We start from the raw sequence: 22566 nt of genomic DNA, 5'->3' as shown, positions 1-22566 counted from the left end.
GCAGTTAGAACTCATATACTCTTAATTTCACTTGTACTTCTAGTAATTCATTTTTGCCAGTCTCTTAATGTTATGATGGTTTGGATTCTTGTTGTCAATGTTCAGATGTGTGATTTTTTTTTTTTTTTTTTGCCATCTGTGGAACCTGGCGACGAAGCTGAAACCTTTGATAGATTTTGGTTTCCAAAGTCTTTCTAAACAAGAGCACTTGGAGTTGGCAAACCTCCGCCAAGCGCCAAATGTCTTCTTTGCCAGATATTGGCAGTTATCTGGATCAATGATCCTGATGATGGTACCATGATCATTCACACTTTAAAGGCTTGGAAGAAATGTATATCCACATTAATAACCATACAGTAGATCCAAATGTATGGGCACCTCCATGTTTTAAAATAAATCACAATGAAATGTGCAATCTGCATTTGATCCCAAACTCAGTTGAAGAACCAACCTGACAACAGAGTCAAATTTCATAAAGATCAGTCCATTACAACTTAAGATGTGAATTTTTGAAATTTCGCCAATGGTGGAGATGGGGATTTATGAAACTGATCCACAATCAGTTATTGATCTGGATCCCCCTCCAAAATGTAACGGAATCTTCCATGGCGTGTGGTCTTTTTTTTTTTTTTTTTTTTTAATTTTGGTGACACTTTACTTGAAGTTTAATACATCAAAGTTGTCATTAATATGATATGACACCTGTCATTAGCATGAATAAGGTGTCAAGAAGGCTGTCATTAATTGTTGCTCTTTACGCTAACCCAAACCCTAACCCTTTGTTACCCTAACACCTAACCTTAACCCTAACCCCACTAGATCCCTCTACCTACCCCCAAAAATGCCAACATAGCTCCAAAGGTGTCATAATTTAGTGAACAACACTTAATGACAGCCCTCATGAACCTTATTCATGCTAATGACAGATAATGATAGCGTAATGTCATTAAAGTGTTCCCAAAGTTTTGAGCACATGTAGTTTAATGTCAACTTTCTGATATCAACCCACCTGGATCCTTTTACCACTGAATCCCTTAGGTCTGTGAAATCATCTGTGCACTACTTGACAACAGATTACACGAGACAAGTGCACAAACAAATAAAAGATTACAGGCTGTGAACATGTTTCTGTCTAATGCCCTTTCAACAAGCGTTATGCAGCACAATGCTTTCCTTCCCCAAGCTGAATTAGGATTTCCCTTCAGATGTGAAGGCCCGCTGGCCAGCCCAGTCTTCCACCAAGAGCAAAACCTTCAGTAACGACAGCTTCCCACACCACTGGCCCGACTCCTGCGCCGGTATTAGTCAGGCTTTAGAGTTCAAGTGACTACAGCGTTTAAACACTTGTTTTTAAATGGGTGGAGAGAGACTCTGTTGTTCTTGAAAAGCTGTGTTTATCCAGGATTAGAGACACCAACATGTTAATAATTGTTTCTCACAGAACTGCAAAGAAGCACTTTCTGTAATCCCCTAATCAGGCATTACACCTCTGAGCGAAGCCACAACGCAGGCGCATGGTGAGTGTGACGCAGCACGCCTTCACTCACTATGTAATACACCCACATCTGTCCTAACACCACACCCACCGTGTAAAAGCACCATGTTCTACTCTAACCAGTTTTCTTCACCCAGGGTTGGATTTAAAACTTTTTCCTGTCGCTTTTTTTTGGTTTTGTTTCATTATTTGTTGAAAGTGGATTTAATGTGAGTGTCATCAACAAGCCAGTCTTATCTACTGTGGACAGAAGTAAAAAAAGAAAAGACTGTAATTGCGAATAAATAAAGTTTATTTCTGTTTTCCTTTAGGGTAAACATTAGTGGAGGTTGCTGGTTGCTGGACACTCAATATAGCAAGTTGCTATTTGGCAAAACTGGTTTCCATCCTCTTTCTTCAGGGATGCTCTCATTCAGTTGCTATGGCAACAATTCCAACAAACAGACAGAACATTTAACAAGCAGTTTAATCCAATCCAGCGAGCTCTAACAGAACGACGCTCCCTTTGCTTTTTCAGTATATAATTTATCGTGCTCATCTCGGAGATTGTTGAAATCAATGTATTAAAGCTTGTAAAGATCAGGGACCAAGTTGAAATTTTCCATTCAACCAGATTATTCAGTCTGAGCTCTCCTATTGTACCGTTGACCAAATCTTATACAGTATATCACCTCGACTGACATTTGGCAACAACCAATAACTCCTCACCACTTTTGGTCAACATTTTTTCTCCTGGAAATCTTATTATTGGAGCATAATTGAGCTGAATTTAAATATTCTAATAAAGAGATCAGTGTCTTTGCATTGATATTTACATGTCTTGGTTTCTGCTAAAAACTAATGAATAGAAATGAAAATATATATATACAATATAGAAAGAAACAAGAGATTTATGGTTCATTATACCCATTTTTAACCAATCCTTTGATATTTATTCACAAAATAAGACGTGGAAAAAAAAAAAAAAAAAAAAAAAATATCTATATATATATGCTTTCACATCATAATTGTCATATGTAATGTATTTGTAATGAGGTCATTTATTTATTGTAATTGTTACCTTTTTTTGCACACCTTGTATCTTTGATCATGATCTTCTGGTACATTACATTTTTCCTTAAGTTATTTTGTTTAAATTGGGTTTAAAAATATGCTTTTATGCACAATAATAACTTAATAAAGGAAATCTTTACAAAAAAATGTATTTATTTATTTAATACAAAATTGGCTGTAATTTGAGAAGATGTTGGAATTTCGGTTCATTATTAGCTCGTTTAAAGCAGAACAGAAATACAATAATGTTTAATTAGAAAATGAAATATCGTGTTACTCTTTTTAAAATACTATGGAAAGAATGCACAAGATCCATTAAATGTGCAGCAGCTAAATTTTCACCCAGATCATTTAAAACAATATGATAGTCATTCTCACAGAGGGCAAAGTGTTTGGTTATGTGTATGTTTGGTAGTGCGTTTGATTGTAAGAATTCACGTGTTAAATCTTGCTCCTCCTGTAACACTGTCAAGGTCACATCGTTAGATCACAAACATGGCGTCTGTCCTCTGTGGAACAGTGCTTAGGGGTCGGTCATGAGGTGACTGTACGTGCTGTGATGATGACAGGTCTGAGGCTGCTGTTGGTGCACACTTACGTTCATAACACATTAAAGGCAGTCATGAGATGCATGTCAACATGACAGCTTTGACAGGAACACGTAGGACGTAACGTAGTGTGTTCTGTGTGGTCATTACCTTCGTGTCCACATGTTATTGGGTCTTTTAGGCCATACCTCAGCCTTTTTCATTTTCCTATTCTTTGTTGTTTTGATTTGTTTCGTGCTTGCCCGTTGTTATTCCCCGAGATTTGTTTGTTGTCGCCCTCCAAGTTCCTGCCTCCTTTCAGAGCCGGGCTGGAGAGTGCGCTAAGGGGGACGGCGGGGATTAACCTGGGGAATTTAATTAGTGCAGCTGCTGTCGTTTCGTCTCCGAACAATTCAATCTCTCTGGGCTGACTGCGGGAATGGAGCTGGACATGTGATAGCCAGCATGAAGGGGTCGTAGGGCTGCTTTTCAGACACAAATAGAGGTTCAACAGAAGGATTAGTGAAGTGGTGAATTGTCTTTGATTGATGGAAGTGATGAAGAATTAGGTCAATTTTGTACAATAAACTTACAGTTGAGGGAATTTAACTCCACAATACCAAAAAAATATGACTTCATATATACATATACATACATGTGTTATTCTGTGCAAAATATGAAAACATATTCAACTCTAGTCATGGATTAAGTGCCATATACATTTTTGTGAATGTCGCATATCGATTCTTCAATAACGCTTGAGAAATCGATACCGATGTCAACCCATATCACAATTTTTGTCATTGGTTGGCTGATAATATATCACCAATAATGTCCTGACCCGTAACGCCTAACCCTGAATAAAATGTTCTATTGAGTAGTAACTAAGTTTCAGAAAGAATAGTCGTCATGGTAACATGAAAATAACTTCCAATTGAAATACATTTTGAGTTTGAGTTTGAAATTCATTCCAACCAGCATGAAAAAAATGTAATCGTGATGCCAGCACGCATGAATAAAATAGATTATTCAACGTGACAGTTTCTCGATCCCCCATGAGATCGAGTTTTTAATTTTTTTTTAATATATATCTAGAAAGCAGAACTCTATTCAAGGGATGGTCAATTAGTGCTGTGGAAATTGCTAATCAGAAGTAGCTTTTTTTTTAAAATAAAGATCTAAAACTTGTGTATACTTTTGATGTTTGAGTTGTTTGTATGTGAGACAAAGCCAATCTATTGTAAAGTAGTCCTGACGCTAAACTCCCCAATGCTCCATCTGGGACCATAAAGCCCCCCCTGCACACACACACACACGCGCACACACGCTTAGAGCTACTGTGGCTGCATGTTAGCAATATTATCCATCCCAACAGGACCAGTTGGACGAAGAGGGGGGTCCTGGTGGGTCTATGTCTAACAAATTAAAAAAGCTGCTGTAGGAATGTCGCCAAGTCCCACAGGACCAACCGGCGCTGATGTTCCTCTCCCAGTGCCGCTGACCTCATTGAATCCCCAGTTTGTATTCCGTGCACACGCTCTGGCTCTGGGGAGTGGTCCCAGAAGGTTCCTGTGGGATCGCTGATAATTTAAGTCAAACATTATGTCCCTGCTTGTTTGACACCCATTTAAAGCTTTTCAATCACCTGTGTTTGCTGCAGTCCATCGCCTAGCCCTGGAAGGCGATCCATGTCACACCCTCTGCAAGACCCAATCAACTGTGTTTGATCATGTTCGTCATGTCAAAACAATTGATTTTCTTCACAATGTGAAGGATTGATAAGTCAGAGCAGATTTGACTCAGTTTCTGATGTATGTAAAGATATAGTGATGTGTTGAGTTCAATCCCCTCCTTCTTTATTTTGGGCCTGTTTTTCCCAGAAGGCCCCTCCTCCCCTGTGTTGCTGTGCCACTAATTAATAGCTCTTAAAGAGCCACGGAGCACGCTCATTAACGAACTGCAGTTTCCTTACTGTCCGAGGAGTGAAAGAAAAGGGGAGGGAGGGATTGACACACTCCATGGCGTGTAATTCAGTTGGTGTTTTGGAGGTCACAGAAGGCCAAGTAAGTTAGAAATACTAGTTATATTATACATCAAACAAGTGTTTTCATTTTTCAAAAATAAACATCTGTTTTTTAAAATGTATTTTAACTATTAGGCTGCTTATTTTAATAATAATTTGTATTCATCTAATGTCTTATTTTCTTTCCTTTAAAAAAACAAATCTTTTGTATCATTTCTCTGGATTTGAGGTCAATCTGAAGTCGTCCCACCCAAATTCAATACTTTACTACACATTCATTGTGCAACACTCATTTACAGACGACGATAACAACAGCAAAACCGCCAAACGCCCCTCTACGTCCCCGCCAATTGTTTATTCCATTTTCATGGAAATGTAAAACATAAACAAAACAATTGGCCGTGTTTGTCTTGATGAAAGTAGGCCAAACAACTGCTGACAAACGAGAGGGGGTGTTGTAGGTCAGGGCGTCACAAGCCGTGTGTAACCGTGCCTGTTGAGAGCATGACACGCTGTAGTAACCCACAATAGACACAGTAACATACAAACACCCTGTCAGGCTAGAATGTTGTAACGGTGTCTAGACTGAAGAAAAACCCACCGAAATACTTGTTATAATATAAATTAAAAACATGTTACTTTAACCTAAGTGAATCATTTTCTAAAGTGATACAGTTCAAAATCCTCCACTTTTATATTAATAATTAAAAAATAGGAATCTGGATGATTGAGATGAACTAAAAACATGTGTCAAACTCATGGCCTGGGGTCATCTTTTATAGCATCCAATATGGCCCGCAAGAGAAAGTTAAAATGACAGACAAAACATGAATCATTGTGTGTGAATGAAATACAAAATTTGCAGGGGCTGCCTCAGTTTTCCTGGTGTTTTTATGGCATGAATGCAGTTATTTTTTAATAGTAAACAGTTGAAAAAAACTCAAAATTCTTACAAAATACTTTGATTTTCTTCAAATTGACATGTTTTCCTTAATTAAATAGAAATTGGTCACAAAATTTAGGAAACTTAAAGTGCAGATCCTGTCAGGACTGATATTTATCACTTATTGTTTGGATACTGTCGGTTTCTTACATATTTTGTATTGTATGGACTGCATAAGTGTAAACTAGCACACAAAGTTGAAATTACTCATTTTCCTGCTTAAAATCTGTGGCACACTTGAGATCAAACTACTCCGTATTTTGCCCCTGAACTAAATTGAGTTTGACACCCCTGAACATCAAACAAAAAAGGCAACATGAAAAGCAAAAAAAAAAAAAAAAATCAGTTATAAACGTTTGCGAAACCTCAATAGTTGAAACCAACACAAATATATTTAATCACAGCATGAAATTATGTTTTTACTTAAAAAAAAAATCAGTTTTGTAAAAATCTATGATAAAATAAAAACTAGTCTGTGTCAATGGATGAACAAAACTTCCATTAACTCCCAGAGATTAACAGTAGGTCTTCTGCCATCACAGGCACTTGTGGTAGTTTTGTGGAGAAAAGGTCAGGTACAGTATGTTCCTCGTTTTAATGGGTTGTTACCAGTTAAAAAAGAGTTATTGTGTCACTGCAGTGAAGGTTAAGAGACAGAGAAGTCTTTATTCTTATACTGCTAAAGATGACAGGTTCATTTTTGGGCCACCATCTTTGTCCTCTGTCCCAGTTTGACTTGTGTGTTTTCTTACTTCATTTTTCCCTCCTGACCCTGAGGTCGAGATCCTCACAGCCCGAACAGGCTCGACTTGACCTGACCTCTGTTCTCCTGTAGTGTCCTGAAAACTAGTCATTTATCAACCCCAGACAATCCTGTAGAGCGCAAAGTAAGTAGCTGAAGCAGAATAGATTTTAAGATATGATAGATCCCTTTATTTGGATACATGTGTTCATTATATTTTGTCAACCAAAGTGAAAGCAGTTGACCTGTTGAGGGACAATGAACTAAAGTACAGACCTCATTATTTATAATAGATTCAATTGTTTTAAGAACCCTCCCTCCACCTCACATCAACACCCTTTGTACTCCAACACCCCCCTTGTTGTGTTGTAGACACACACACACACACACTTGCAACAGATGCCCGCTGACGCTCATTCACATAAGGCGGGCACGTGATGGAAGGCCTGGGGTCCTCGGGCCTGCCAGCCTGGTGGCATTGTGTTCCTCTTGGGCAGGCAGCCGGCCTCCCTAAATACCTCTTTTGTCTTGGGACGGGTAACAAAGCCCCGGCCAAGCCCTGAGTGTGGCACGCGCACACAGATCCCCCTGGTTTGTTACCCAAACAGGTGGATCGGAGGAAAGGGCTCAGTAATGACTGGGGAGGTGGAGTGAGAGAGAGGGGAGGGGGCTGCATCTGTCTCCAATACCCAACGACTCTCGGGGTCAGCCTCTGCTCCATATGGAGAGAGAGAGAGAGAGAGGGAGGCCAACCCAGACTAACAGGTGGAGGGAGGGGGGAGGTAAAACTGATCACTGGGGGTTTTGGAAGAAAACTGTCGGAGATCTATCAATACAAGATTTCATTGATTGAACTCTTATCAACTCTCAAACTGTATTTAGTCGACGATCAATATCTGCTCACGATAACGATACGATACAATCATTTGGAAAGGGAAAAATACAAAAAAATATCATGCTTTGATTCTGGATGGACATACTTACTATGGGTATAACCATTCCAACTCCATAGGAATAAAAGGAAATAAACAATAACATGAATGAGACATTTTTTTCTATTTAAAGCAACACTGTGTAACTTTTGGCCACTAGGGGCGCTAGACCTGTAACTTTCATGTCAAGCGCCCCTAGTGACCACAAGGGCCGGAGGACTGTCGCAAAAATCAACAGTCAGTCAGTCGGGTCAGCCTCCTTTGTCTTTTGATTGTGTATGCAGACAGTAGTTGACCTGTTGGTTGAAGAGAGATCATCGACTCACTATTAAAGAAAAGTAAAGTTAGTTTTATGTATAGGAATCTGTTGCTTGTCACGCCGAACGTGACTGAAGCGACGAGAATACATTCAAATCAGTGTAAATGACGCAACCTCAAGCTATCTCACTTCAAATGACGTGACTTACGATTTGGTTGAAAAATTTGAACTTTTTAAGTGACTTCAAACGACAATTCTCCCGTCCTTCACTGTCTGTAGAGCCGCGGCAGCAGCCCCCCCCTGCTTCCTCCCACTTCAGTGCAGACGGCTGCAGCGGAGGGCTGTGCTACACTTCCTCAATTTATCAGGGCAAAATTACAGCAGTTAACTTCTTGAATAAGCCTACATTCTGAGTGAACTCATCCTTTAGTAACTCCGTAAATTGATCATTTAATCCGTAAAAGCGGAGCTGTCTATGCTAAGTGCTGTAAACGTACGGCCGGAGAAGAAGGAAAAGAAATGATCAGACCTCTCTCTCTCTCCTCTGTTACCGCTTCTACACACACACACGCACTCACACACACACAGTTCCCTGGTCATCGCGTCAGTGAAGTGATGGAGTGACCAAAAAGCACCATTTAGTGAAAAATAGTAGCAAAAGCCTTAGCTCAATGAGTATATCAGAGCCTGTGGTCACGTGACTGCTGTAAAGTGAAACATTCTCCAGGCATTTTCCAGGTCACATGACCTGGCCAACGACGGTCCGTCTCTCCAAACTTACATAGTCAGTATTTCAAGAGGGAAGCCCCCCTCAAAGCATTGATACTGTCTAGCGCTGTATATTGGCCTATGAGGAATCATTTAAAATAACTCATATGCGTCAACTCTTTAGGTCACGAGGTACACGGTGTGGCTTTAAAGTGTGAAAAGTGCTACTATGCAAATAGAAACGCAAAAACAGAGACTGACAATTCAAGCCAGTGTAAAAATAAAACCCAATCATGTGAACATCATGACTTTCTTCAAACAAATATTCCTCTGCATTAACACGTTTTTTTTTAAACATCAAACTGAAACTGGGACAGTAGCCCAGATTAAAGATGATTTCTACTTTGTTTTTAAACTAAAATAAAAGCATTCATTCCTTCATTCGAAATGTGTCACAAACAGAACTAAATTTTAGATTTAGATTTTTCCTTTTTATCAATCACAGCCTGTTTGGAAAAGCACAAGAATTGGATTCAGTAAAGTCATATCTCTGGCTGTTAGTGACCAAAGTGCTATTAACCAAGAAACGTTAATTATGGTTTGTACGATGTCAATCGTACAAAAAGTGCAGAAAGAAAAACAGGAATAGTATTGAAATGGAAACTTAATTTTAATGTTATGAGCATTGCTTTTCAGATACCGTTTAAATGCCTGTGGGTCAGACCACACACTGCGATTTTGTACATTTGAAGGATTAAAGGTCAGACGTACAGTATTTGGAGCTCACTGCTCAGCTCTGATCTGAACCCAGTGACATTTCCCACCTAGTCTTGATAGAATCTTATATTTAAAAGTACAGTATGTCACTGTGACCTCTTTTTTTAGAATCTGAGAATGTTTCCATGCAGATGGATGCTTTGACATTCATGCTTTTGTTTGTCATTTATGCATTGTTGTCCAATTACATTGGATTTAAAGCAGCTGGAGCTTAACATTTTTATCAGATAAAGACATAGTTTAGGCCTCATAGATCAATGAATCGAATCGTTTGTTTAAAAAGACAAGATGTAAAAGTTTGAAAGTTGGTTTTTTTTTTGTAACTTCTTGTGTTTGCCTCCAAAACTCAAAACTTCAAAGTTTTCAAGAACTCAATGTTTTGGCAAAACAATGGCGGATGTTTATTTTGGTGCTTACAGGGAAAGAATTGGCCGAACTTGAATGTCTCTTTAATTGAGAAAATATCACGGGGAATACCGAGAACAAACTAGAGCAAAAATGGTGTTGTGGTGCGAAACACTTTCCGTCTGGGGAAGAAACACAAGAAATCACAGGAAGAATGATGGAAAAACACACTTCCATCTACGAGACTTCACATCCCACAATGCAATGCGAGAGTTTACGGTGGAGATGAAAACAAACTTACTTTCTTTTTTTTTTCTTTTGCTCAAGAAAATTATATTTGATTTATTAAAGTATGAGGCCTACTCCATGGCTGTGTTTGAAATGGTACACTCCATACTATGCACTACAAACTCAACCTAGTTTGTTGTGCATAGTATGCACAGTACATACAGGATAGTATATACTGTCTACAATATACTATAAGTATGGTTAGGATTAGGATGAGCGTTCCCACTGGCCTATACTTCCAAGTTTCCAAAGAAGCATTTTGAACCTCCAACGACAAAAACCTGAATCACACTGACGCTAAATATCTCTGTTGATTCTCCACATTTTAACGTTCTGAAAACATTTTAAGCGAGAAAGTGACCAAGTAGAATATCAACATGTGCTCATTTGAGCCATAAAACTCGCAGAAACACATTTCTGAGATTTTCGGAGACCCTCCATTGAGCTAGTGACAAAACTTCCGGTTAACTTCAAAACAAGAGCCCTATTTACAAAAGCGTTCAAAACAAATGGAAGACAAGAAAATATGCTTTTCTTCTTTTTTTTTTTTTTTAAAGGGGATGTTTGACCTTTAGCTTGGCACCGGTCGCGTGACGATTTTACATTCTGCTCGCAATGCATCATGGGGTGATTGACTAGTGTGCCTCACGTACTCAATCTTTCCATACTATCTAATGTAAACGCAATACATGCACATTTTGACGTCAAACTTGATATGAGTATTACGTTAGTATACGATTTCAAACACAGTCTGTCTTTATCTGATAAAGATCTTTAAAATAAATAGAAAGTCGATCAGACATTCTCTGTCCAGCCTTAACTAGGGGGAGCTTTGCTTAACTAAGCATTAACTCAGCTGGTAAGCATAGTGATGTAGTATTTTTTTAAACATATGCTGAGGTCTGCTAATCTTCTTATAGGTTTTATGACTTACCCCCTCTACATCTCTGAATAGCTTAACAAAATAGGCCTCGGTAATGGATGGGCATCTCCTCATCCACTGGCCTCCTCCCACTCACTAAAACTTGAAATAGGCCATCAAGTGGCTAATGAACTGATAAGCCCTCTGTGTCCGGTGGAGCTTATGGACACCGTAAGCCAAATGTTTGGACACATTTTGATGAGACACTTTTTCTTTTTCTTTTTTTTTTAAATAGTGCTTTTATGTGTCTAGTTCACAGGTTGTTGCCGTTTTTAATGCTGATCTTCTCTCCAGAGGTGATCAAACGCTGCAGGCAGGAAAGTCTTATATGGAGGTGCCGCTCTTGCACCTTGTGGCCCTGTTTCTGTGTGGCCCTCTCTATGCTTTCCAGACCTCCAGCTTTTCAAGCGCCTGGTATCATTATCAGCCTTGGATCTGAGTAAATCCACGGATTTGTGTGAGTTAAAAATTAAAATAACATGCTTTTTACTGTGCTTACTTGAAATCTCTTTAGAGTTCTTTTTTTTTTTTTTTAACATTCAAATCTGTTATTATGTAGGCTGCTCAAAACCCCCTTTTAATTTTAATCTTTGACAAGATTATCAAATTCATTGATGATGTCACAAACTTAAATAATTTTGGAAAACGCCGACTAAGCCTGGATAAGCACTTTTATCGTCATATACGGCTGGATTAGCTGGAGTGTTTTTTTTTTTTTTGGTTGTTGGCTTATTTTACACTTCACCGTGATATTGATTTGATTTTACATTTTATTGTTTGCAACAAACACACATAATGTCATTTTTTGATTAAAAGATGCAAATGAAATTCTACAAGTAGGATATCAACTGTCCCATATTCCCAGGCAGGGTTTTGTAATGCATATTTTAGCTAGCTAATTGCTTTTTGTGTTTTCAGGGTGTAGGAGCTCCACTACTGACAGTTTAACAGGAACAGGTTGGTGTGCACGTTGATAGAGAATTAATAGGTCCTGCTCTGATGACTCTGAGGATTTTGTATACAAAAAAAACACATATATATATATATACTGTATGTAATTATATGCACCTTGAATCATTTTCAGCATTGCAGTTGCTTTTAAATTGTTATTATGGTTTTACATTAAATGCATTTCTCATGAGTAGAAATTCCTATACTCAGCATTTATAATTGCAAGTTATTGATGTATATTACATGTGTCAAACTCGAGGCCCAGGGGCCAAATCCAGCCCTTTAGAGCATCCAATTCGGCCCGCTTGGTGTAAATGACCAAATAATCCATTTGTAGATATCTCATATTCACCAACTTAATGAAACTGCAATATTTTTAAGGGCTTGCAGTTTTCCTTATATCACGATCACGTAAATGCAGTCATTTTTATGAGCAAACTGTGGAAAGAAACAGTTCCGCAAAGTTCCTCTAAATTGCACAAAAAAGTGGTTACAAAATCAAGAATTGATTGAGATCAAACTGGTCCATATTTGGCCCCTGAACTGAAATGAGTTTGACATCAGCTGATGTATATAATTGTATTTGTTTATGAATAAATTAAGCAGTAATTAAGCAAGTACTACCATTACATGTCAGAAATGCCTCGTCACTGTCCATTTATAAACTGATCTTCAAACCTTGGCTTTTCACCCAGCGTGAGATTCTGCTCTTGTTTTAATGTCCCATGGTTTGTCCTTACTCACTGTTTTGCTTAATAATTACATCAGTTTTTATTTTAGTTTTCCTTAGTTTCTTTTATTATTATTATTATTATTATTATTATTATTATTATTATTTATTTTTTTTTATCTATTGTGTACGCTACTTTGTGCCAACTGTGGCTAAAGGGCTGTAAAGTTGAGTTATGTGCAATATTATCTGATTTACAATGCTAAACTGTCACTTATCTCATATTATTTATATGGATCTGTACTGTTAGTATGCAATGCAATTTTATTTTTTTTATTTTCCAGTAAAATGTCCTTTTGCATATTTTCTTGTTTCTACTCTTTATAATTGGCTTCTGGTCCTGTTGTGCAAAGTTCCTCATTGTGGGATTAATAAATGATAACCTAATTCTAGTTTAATCAAAATAAACTATTGAGGACTCCTGTGTCAGGTGAATTAGGGAAACAATTTATTCTCCTTCACACCTGTGAAACAATTGCAGTCCGTATAGACAGAAATAGTGGACATATTTTGGTCCGCAGGCCTCCTTTTTGATACCATGAAACCAAGTCAAAGTCCTCCTTCAGGCCTCCGTCCACCTCTGCGTGGCAGGCCGGGGTTCAGTCGTTGTCAGGCCGGAGAGAGGAGGCCGGTACTCGGCCTGCTGCAGGGATTAAACCATATGGTGGAGGAGCTGCTCTATACTCCATGATTAAAACTCATTGTCTGTGGGAAGCATTGTGAGGGCCAGGTCCTATAATCCCACTCATGACTTGTGCACTTTGAAGGCACCATGGCTTTGAGGTTAGAATAACAACTCCATAGGTTTCAGTGAGCATTGATTATTGTGCATTATTATTGTTTGGAAACTGAAGATGATTCCAGGTTAATTTTGTCTTCTTTTTTTTTGTTGTAAAATATGTTATGTTAATATGTTACGGTTTTATTTATTCAGATAACTTTTTTTTTTTTTTTTTCCCCAGAAAATTTGATTAAAAAAAAAGAAAAGGAAAAGTTGTCTAAATAAATGAATCCTTGTATTAAAACTTGAAATAAGTTTTAGCTCAAGTCCTTTCAAACTCTTTAAAAACAAAACGTGTGAATATTTAGCAAATTAGTATTTTTTATTTTATTTTATTTCATCGTGGACTAAATCAGCATAATTATGTGACATTGGAAGTGCATATCTTTGTTTTTTGTATTGTTTTTGTCTTACAATATAAAATAAAGGTTTATTCTACAGTTATTTTATGGTTAATGTTAATAATGAAGTAAACTTTTTTAAGTCTTAATGTAAACTTGTTTGATCATATATAGTGTACTTTGGATAAATGTTAAGTTAGATGTTAGATTTTAATGTTCAAAGTTTTGGTGAGTTACTGACAGATGCGTTCTTGGATTTCCATGAAGTCGAATAGTTTTTTCTTCAGTTTGATGAAGTATATGAGGAAGTATGTGACTTTTTTTTTTTTTTTTTTTTACAAAATACTTTCTTTTTTTCATGTTTGTGTGTGACCCTTTGCTGTCAGTCTGAAACTTTCTCTAAACTTCTGGTAAAGACGAGTTGCTGAGAATAGACGCGCTTCTCATGAATATTCAGCCTTTTTTTTTTTCCAGCCTATTGTTTCTGAAGATGAATTGTTTCATTGTTTGTGGCGCAGACTGCTAAACTTGGCTGTGCGCTCAACGATTTGGAAATTGATTGTTTCATTTTAATTTTTTTTTTTTATGGCGCTGAAAATATGCAAGTTTGTGACCAATTCAAATAAGAACAAGAACAAAACCCAACAGTAGTAAATCAAATAAGTTGAGCTGCTGTTTGTACCTTTTGGATTTGTCACATATATTCAAACGCGCACGCGCACACACGCGCGCACTCATTTTGTGACCGCTCCTCTCGTTGACGCTTCGATTATTTCAAGCAACGCTTTTAATTAGTGCGCGCTTTGCAGAGCAGAGACTCTAATGAAAGAGAGATTATTGGCGATGTCAAGGATGCTAATTGAATGTTGGACTTCTAACAATGAACCAACTGCAGAGACTATGGCGACTCATTTCAGATCCTACACCCGCTCTGACTTTATTGTCCCCCCTTCGTTAACTTATTGAGACAAATGTAACGGTGCATTGAACAGATTGATGGATTCTTAATGCAACATTAAAACAAAAACAACTGCGGTAACCTCTTAATATCCACTCAAGATGCAGCATTTAATGTGCATTACTGAGGAAAAAAAACATATACATTAACAGGTGCATTCTGATGAATTTATCATCCATTAAAAAAACGAAATTATATAGGGATCATTTATTTTAACTTACGTCAATATTGTTTATTATTAGATTAAATTTATAGTTCCATTTATCTCACCTTTTGCGTTTTTTCTCTCTCATTTCAACCATAATTTTTTACATTTCTCTTGTGAAATATTTTGGGGCCTCATGTTACACTGCGCTCATCAGACATGTTAGTCCGTGCCGCCGCGCATTGAATGAAACCTTGCGCCCCAAAAGAAACCCCTGCCGATCAAATATTGGGATTAACATCTCTTTGATCCCTGGATGAAATATTCCCTCCGACTACAGGCCACACCGGAAACTGACACACAAAAGAAACAACCTTTTAAATGAAACGATAAAAGTGTAAATTGAAGTTTTGTGGGTGTTGGTCCAATGACAGAATAATTAATCGTGTAAGAAAACAAGTGGTTCTTTTGTGATTAAGTAAACATGAAATATTACATTGATTGTCAGAATATTCCTGCTTTGAGGCTCCAAAATTTATAACGATGCGTCCCACAATTTGAGTTTGATTTCTTTTTCAAGGTTTTTTCTTAAAGTATTACTGTAGCTAAAACAGTTGGTTTAATTCAACAAAAAGTTTGATAAAGCACAAGAAAGTATTTTTTTTTTTTTTTTTTTTTAACACATGCTGCAAGTCTCAGTCATGAATTCCATGCGCTCTTGGAGAACAGAACTGGTTTTACGCACGTTATTGCAGGTTTTTAATATATGCACTCTGTCAAAACAGGCTACACTTCTATGTTGGAGAAATAATTTATTTTATGCACATCGCAAGAGCTTCTGTTTATGTGTTTTTATCTGGCTGCACTTCCTGATGGTTTTATGTTTACTTTTTTTTAAATTGCCACACGTCGGAAAAGAGTCTTTGTTTTTGTTTTTTTACAAGAATGTTTCTGTTTTTAACCAAACTGTCACATCCCGCTAATTTTACGCACGAATGCCAATTTTTACGCACGTAACTAACAAGTGCACAGATGTTTCTGCAGCATCAGCAACAACAACAACATACACACAGATCGTCTTTCGAGGAAAGAGTAAGCTCATAGGACCTTTATTCAAGTCTTTTCAGCGGTGAGGTCACACCATCTTTGGAGCCAGTAAAGGATCCACAATCCCCGTGCTCAGATCAATGGAGGAGGAGGAGGAGGAGGAGGAGGGGGGGTGGGGGGTGGGGGGAAGAAGAGCTCTCAGCTGCCGAGAGTCTTTTCCAGTATGGCTAACCTTTGAGGACTACAGCCACCATCTGCTCGGAGAGTCACGTCTCTGCTTGTGATGCGGATTTTAACCCTCCTTAATTGTTCAAAAAAAAAAAAAAAAAAAAACAAACAAAAAAAAAGTTAAAAATCTAATAAAACCACAGCAGAGAGCCTGATGCGAGGGGGAGGCTCACAAATTGCATACAATACAACAGATCACAGTTTCAAAGGCTAGCACAGATAGAAAAAAACACATATGTACCATTTATATAAGACGCACACTGATTGTCTCTTAGAAACTACATATTGATTCCTTATAAACACTTTTTTTTCTTAAATAAAGTAGTGCATCCATGTCCACACGTCGTGCCCCGAAAGCTTGGCGGAGAAGGAGGTCTGTCCATCCTGAGCGATTCACCTGCAGCCGAATTAACGTGATCTCGAGTTTAATTTCCGTGGCCGTGGAGGAGAACTTATTGATCAGGGTCTGCGCTGTGAAGTTCCTCCTCAACAGGTGATTTTTACGCACAGAGGCACACACACACACTGACAAACATGGATGGAGAGCTACAACCTGTGTATGAACGGGAAAAATCTCTTTTTCCAGTGCTAAAATAAATTAAAACATCTCCGCTGGGAGAGCAGGTGTCGGAGGCCCCTGAGAGCCCTGCCCTGCACCGGGCCACCGGGCCAGACTCCCGTTAACCGCTCACTGTTTTATTGGGGGTCTATCACAGTTTATGCACTTTCACTCTTTGTTCACAGGACTTGGAATTTCCACGAGGATGTTTGATCTTTATAATCCAAGCAATCAGCGTTGAAGTTCAGCTTCCACGACGCAGCCTGGTCCTTATAATCCAAGCAGTCTGCTGCGGAGTTGAAGCCCAGGGCGGGCGTACCGTAACCCTGGGTGGACAGGGACGCGGAGGACTGGTTCAGATGGCTCGTGACCGCGTTTGTGCTCATTGGACTGAGCGTCGAGCCCGGGCCTGACAGCTGGTGGTGCATGGGAGTGAGGTAAGAGCCGCAGTCCATCCCCCCGAAGTAGGACGTAGAGCCCGCGTAGCCCTGGCTGTAGCCCGAGGCCTGGGTGTATGTCATGGGGTAGGACCTCTGCATGCAGGAGGAGGAGGTAGACAACGGGTCTGACAGTGGAGAGATGGACGCGGGGCTCCATATGGAGACTGGGGCGGTGCTGGTGGAGATGGCCGGGGCGGTGGTGGTGCTGGTGGGGGGTGTGAACTGTCCACTGGCTCCGCTCTCCGAGCTCACCTCTCTGGTAGGAGAACTCTTCTTTTTGGCTGGTCGCACCTTGTTCTGGCCCCCGTTCTGCTGCTGCTGCTGCTGCTGGCGACACTTGGCCCGTCGGTTCTTAAACCACACCTAAAGACAATGAAAACATATTGATTAATTCTTCTGAAGATTGATCAGAGCAGCGTTTCCAACTTGCGCCACCTCTTGAAAAAAATGTAATTTAATTGACTGAAAAGGAGACCTATTTTTTTTTTCCGGCCAAAAAATTATTTCCATCTTTTATTAAAAAACAAAAACTCAATAACATTAAATGGGAAATTACTTTAATTTGTTAATTAAAAATAAAAAAATAAATAGTTGATTAGAGAAAGTAAAATATATTTTGTTATAACTTTATATTTTCTAATGTGAAAAAAGTCCATGTTTTATTGTGAACGTGACTGACTTTAAAACCAAATTTTGGTGTTTACTAAATTTTAATCTACCACTCTCCTGTAAATAGTTCTACTCTAATCTATATTTTTCCTATATATTTTTTTCATCTAACAAATATATTTGTTTATGAATGTACTGGATAATGTTAATGTTCACAAAATTCCTTTCCCCCCCTTTAACTAACAAACAAATCCTTCTTTTCATATTTTAACAATATACAAAAATGTCAGAGGAACATTCCGTTCTATATTTGTTGTTTCTCACCTGTACTCTGGATTCGGGTAGATTGATTTTCAACGCCACCTCTTCTCGCATGAATATGTCCGGATACCGAGTCTTAGCGAACAACGCCTCCAAAATATCGAGCTGCGCGCGCGTAAAAGTAGTCCTTTCTCTCCTCTGTTTCCGTGGAGTAGCTGCAAGTGCAGGAGAAAACGTCAGTCAAACGGAAAACCATGACTCCATGTTCACAGGGGTAAAATTATCAGAGTCAAAATGTGTGCCCAGTGAGATAGATCTGTGGTGTGCGTAATTACGCACGCTCCTATGAGAGTTACTGCCTGAGGCTAAAAGCAGCGCACTGACACAGGACTGAAGTGTGTTGGAGGATTAGAAGAAATGAGAACAAATTGTTCGAGATGCAGTCAAATATTTTTTTTTTTTTAGGACTGCTTAGTCTTCGAATGGGTTGCGTTATTTATTGATTATTTAAAATCCAAAGATTTGTTGTGGTATCCACTTAAATTTTTTTTTTATAAAAAAACAAAAATCAAAAACACAGTCAAATATAATTTAAAATGTAGTATTTTTTTCCCTTCTTTTTTTATACATATGATTCGGACTCACCTGGGTATCCCACTGACGGATGTAATAGATCCATGCCAGAAGTGGTTAGACTGAGCCCATTGACTGTGTAAGGTGGTTGCTTTAGATACGACATCATGCTAATGTTGGTCTGAGGGCTGAAGTTGGGGAAAATTTTGAAAACTGTTGGAGCTCTTGGGGTGCTCTGGGTGTCCTCTGTCCGCCGTGTGGGCCGAGGTTCACTGACAACCTGCTGCACAGAGGAGGGGGGAGGGTGTGAGAACAAGCGCACTTTGTTCCTCACTGAAAAACCAAAAAGCACATCTTTACCAAAACCTCATCCCCACAACAGAACACAGCATTTGCAATAATTAATCCATCTTAAAACATTTATTTTTAGTTATAAACCTCGATTTTGTCCCTTGGAGATTAATACATGCTTCATATCTAAAATACTTTATATGCAACTAGACCAGGGATGTCAAACTCATTTTAGTTCGGGGGCCAAATATGAACCAGTTTGATCACAATTGGGCTGCAGATTTTAGGAGGGAAAAAGAACAATTTTAACATCAATTGTGCCCTTTTTTTATTTTTTATTTTAACATCAGTCCAGATCTTCCTGTCAAAAATTCTTCATTAATTTTGTAACCAATTTTTGTGTAATTTAGAGAAATTTTGTGGAATCGTTTGTAAGAAATTGCAAGATTTGTGGAAAAATTTAGTTCTTTCCACAATTTGCAAAAAACAAAACAAAAAAAAAAAACTACAAGCCCTTAAAAATATATATAGTTTTATTAAATTGGTGAATTTGAGATATTTACTACTGTGGATAATTTGGTAATTTACACAATCATTTTTACTGTCTCCTGCAGGGCCAAATTAGATGCTCTAAAGGGCCGGATTTGGCCCCCGGGCCTTGAGTTTGACACGTGAACTAGATCAAAATCCACTTTCTAAGAGGTTACTATTTATTTGACTTTGTCTCTATTTTATGTTAACTTTAATCTTAAAACTTCTGTTGCCAATTTGAATGAACACACTCAGGGAAAAGCTTCAAATTTAAAACTAACAAAAATTATTTAATAAAAGGTTTCTTAAGTTAAAAAAATAAAAAAAATAAATAAATAAACGAAACGAAAACACATGGTCCTCTAATGTATTTAAAGAGAAATCAAAGTCCAGTGTGTGTATCCAGTCCTTGGTGTCTCTTCAGCTGCTCATCCCTCTTCCCCACTGCTGTGCCTCTTGATTAGCTGCATTTTTTCCTTCAATATCCAACGGTTTTCACCCCCTCGTCCCAATCTGTCACGCTTCAAACCGACTGGTGGCACAACCCGCTCAATAACAACCAGGCCATCCTTCAATTAATTACGATAAATGTCCTTTTTATTCTTCTGGTGATGAATTAAAGAGATAATTCGAGTGGCACCTTAACTGTTCTTTAGTAGGATGGTTCACACAGCTGCAGGCTGTGAGCGGACGACGCTGTAAATAAAGCGTGTTACTATAAACTGCAGACCTTTTTTTGTACTTGCGCAACGGAAATTTTTTAAATGATTTTAACCAGAATTGTTTTTAACGTGAACTCCAAAGACGTAGGTTTTCTTTAAATAGTTGAAGTCTTATAATTAAACAATACTTTTAATGTAAATAATGCATTTAAAAAAATAATGAAATTAGGATTTGGTATTTTGGAAAAAGATGAATCTTATAAGAAAAAGAAAAAAAAGGCCCCAAAATGATTATTATGGCAGACAATAAACATAAACGTATTTTTCCATGTCTATTATTTATTTTATATTATTCAACTAGATTTTTAAACATGTGAAATAAATCTATTTATTTTTCCATGAGCATATTTTATATTAATAATTATTTGCGCCCCCAGTGTATCAATTGGCTTCAGTCGTTGGTGTGTATATATAAAATACGGCTTTCATTATTATTTATCTCAATAAAAGGGAAATTTTCACTTTAGAAAAAGGCTCATTTTAGTTTCGTTTTTTTTTTTTTTTAGCAGAAAAAAACTTATGAATGTTAACTTCATTTTAATGCAACAAAAAAGCAATATTAACTTTTACTATTTGGAAATTTCTAATGATCAAATTAATACAAATGAAAATGATAGACATGCGGAATGCTCCTTATTTTAATCTTTGAAACAAAAATAAAAAATAGTGTGTAAAAAAAAAAAAAAAGGAAATACAAACAGGGTATAATCATTTTGAAAAATATTATTTTTTTTAAAGTATTTTTATAGTTTCTTAAATTGATTAGAAAAAAAACATCATTCTAATGCTTCAAATATTCCCTTTTTTTTAAATTTTTTTTAGAGGTATTCTCACTTATAAATGCGTCCCTTGCACATAATGAAAAGCCTGAAAAGAAGTAAAACATTAAATAAAATATAATGAAAGGTGAACTTACGAGGTATTTACGATGATAAAGTTCGTTGTCTTTTTGTGTTCCTTTGCGGAGAAATAAAGAAAGATAAATCACTGAGGTCCGGCTGATGGAGAGAGAAAGAGAGAGAGAGAGAGAGAGAGAAGCGGCCCTGGTTCGATCAAAGTTGGATCAGAGAGTGCATGTGCATGAGCAGAAGGACCGAGTGCGCGCCTGCACGATTTGTCGCTGTGTTGAAGCTCAAGTGGTTGGAGTTAGACTTTGTACAAAGTGCCAGCCAATGGGAGCCCCGGGACTGGGCCTGGGTCTGTCCCTCACACTGGCAGGGGGCGGGACTAACGTCTCTGCTGCTTTTTGACGCGCGCTGCTCAGCCAATGGCTGTAGAGACGCATGTGACATCATCCCCATCATCATCATCATCATCATCATCATCATCATCATCTCAGAGAGGAGCTTAAAACAAGCCAAAGTCGATTTATTCCTATTTAGAATTATTACAATTTAATCAGACACATTTTCATCTGCAAAACGGAGAGAATTGAAGAAAAAGATCATTTAGGAGTTTTTAAAGGGACGCAATATTAGTGATTAATTAAAAACAATCCCTCATTTAACATTATGAGGAAAACATTCGTTGTTATAGCATCTAAAAACTTAATGAGTTTCTCATTAATGATCAAAACAACTGTTTTTCTTTATTAATCGTTAGATGAGTAAATCATACAGACCATAGTTATACATACATACATATACAAAAAAAAAAAAAAAACTAGAAATCACGTCGTTCCAAGTAAAAACATTCCTGCGCGTCACATGAGGAAAAAAAAGTGTATTTAGATTTAAGAGAGAGTTATTTCCTTTAACTGTCCTCTCATCCGCACAGCCCGTCAGTCTGCCATCAAACATCGGCCTGCACCGACGCACACAGGTGGGACCAAGCCGAGAGAACCTCACCGAGGGCCCGCAGGGATGGAGAGATGGAGATATAGAGGAGGTAAAATACATCACTTACATATATAATGAAGAAACGAGCTCAAGACTCAGAAGCTATAATGCGATATATCAAGGTAGGAGGCTTTATGAAATTAATAATAACAACAATAATATTGTTATTATTTATGTATAAATGCGTCTCCTTTTCTTTCCCTCTCACTTTATTTGGAGCCCTCGTGCACATGTGAAAACATCACGCCGTGGGTTTTGGTCACGGGTTTGTAAATGTATCATCTTAAGAGGCTTTATGAAACACCTACACACACACACACACACACACACACACACACACACACACACACACACACACACACACACACACACACACACACACACACACACACACTGCGCTTGCACGGACACACCCGCTGACATCCAACAGATTTGAATATTGATTTAGATTTATAAACACAGACAGAGCAGCAGATTTTTGGGGAAACCTCTCTTGCTTCTGCTGCACGAAGGATGGCCGCATGAGTCTGAAAGGTGCACATTTCTA

General features: G+C 38.0%; 1 protein-coding gene across 2 annotated transcripts; it reads right to left on the bottom strand.

Moving 5' to 3' along the window:
- Positions 1-16311: 16311 nt before the first annotated feature.
- otx2b (orthodenticle homeobox 2b) lies at positions 16312-21291 on the bottom strand. Of its 2 annotated transcripts, none has more exons than XM_028437888.1 (4): positions 21098-21291; positions 18710-18920; positions 18128-18279; positions 16312-17557 (listed from the first exon to the last, which is right to left on the bottom strand). In XM_028437888.1, the coding sequence occupies exons 2-4, from the start codon at positions 18804-18806 to the stop codon at positions 16934-16936; spliced, it is 873 nt and encodes a 290-aa protein (XP_028293689.1). In that variant the 5' UTR covers positions 18807-18920; positions 21098-21291; the 3' UTR covers positions 16312-16933. The 2 variants fall into 2 exon arrangements, with proteins under 2 accessions (XP_028293689.1, XP_028293690.1); XM_028437889.1 differs by having other exon boundaries at positions 18710-18917.
- Between the last annotated feature and the right edge of the window lie 1275 nt (positions 21292-22566).

This window comes from Gouania willdenowi, chromosome 22 (genome assembly GCF_900634775.1).
Source record: "Gouania willdenowi chromosome 22, fGouWil2.1, whole genome shotgun sequence".
Classification (NCBI taxonomy): Eukaryota; Metazoa; Chordata; class Actinopteri; order Blenniiformes; family Gobiesocidae; genus Gouania; species Gouania willdenowi.
Note: the sequence above shows the minus strand (reverse complement) of the source record. Positions and strands in the feature narration are given on the sequence as shown.

Excerpts from the sequence above, each read along its gene's own strand:
- otx2b (XM_028437888.1), bottom strand. The coding sequence starts at position 18,806 with ATGATGTCGTATCTAAAGCAACCACCTTACACAGTCAATGGGCTCAGT. Across the intron at positions 18,280-18,709 it reads TCCGTCAGTGGGATACCCAG|CTACTCCACGGAAACAGAGG; the intron begins GTGAGTCCGAAT and ends CTGCACTTGCAG. Across the intron at positions 17,558-18,127 it reads TACCCGAATCCAGAGTACAG|GTGTGGTTTAAGAACCGACG; the intron begins GTGAGAAACAAC and ends CATTGTCTTTAG.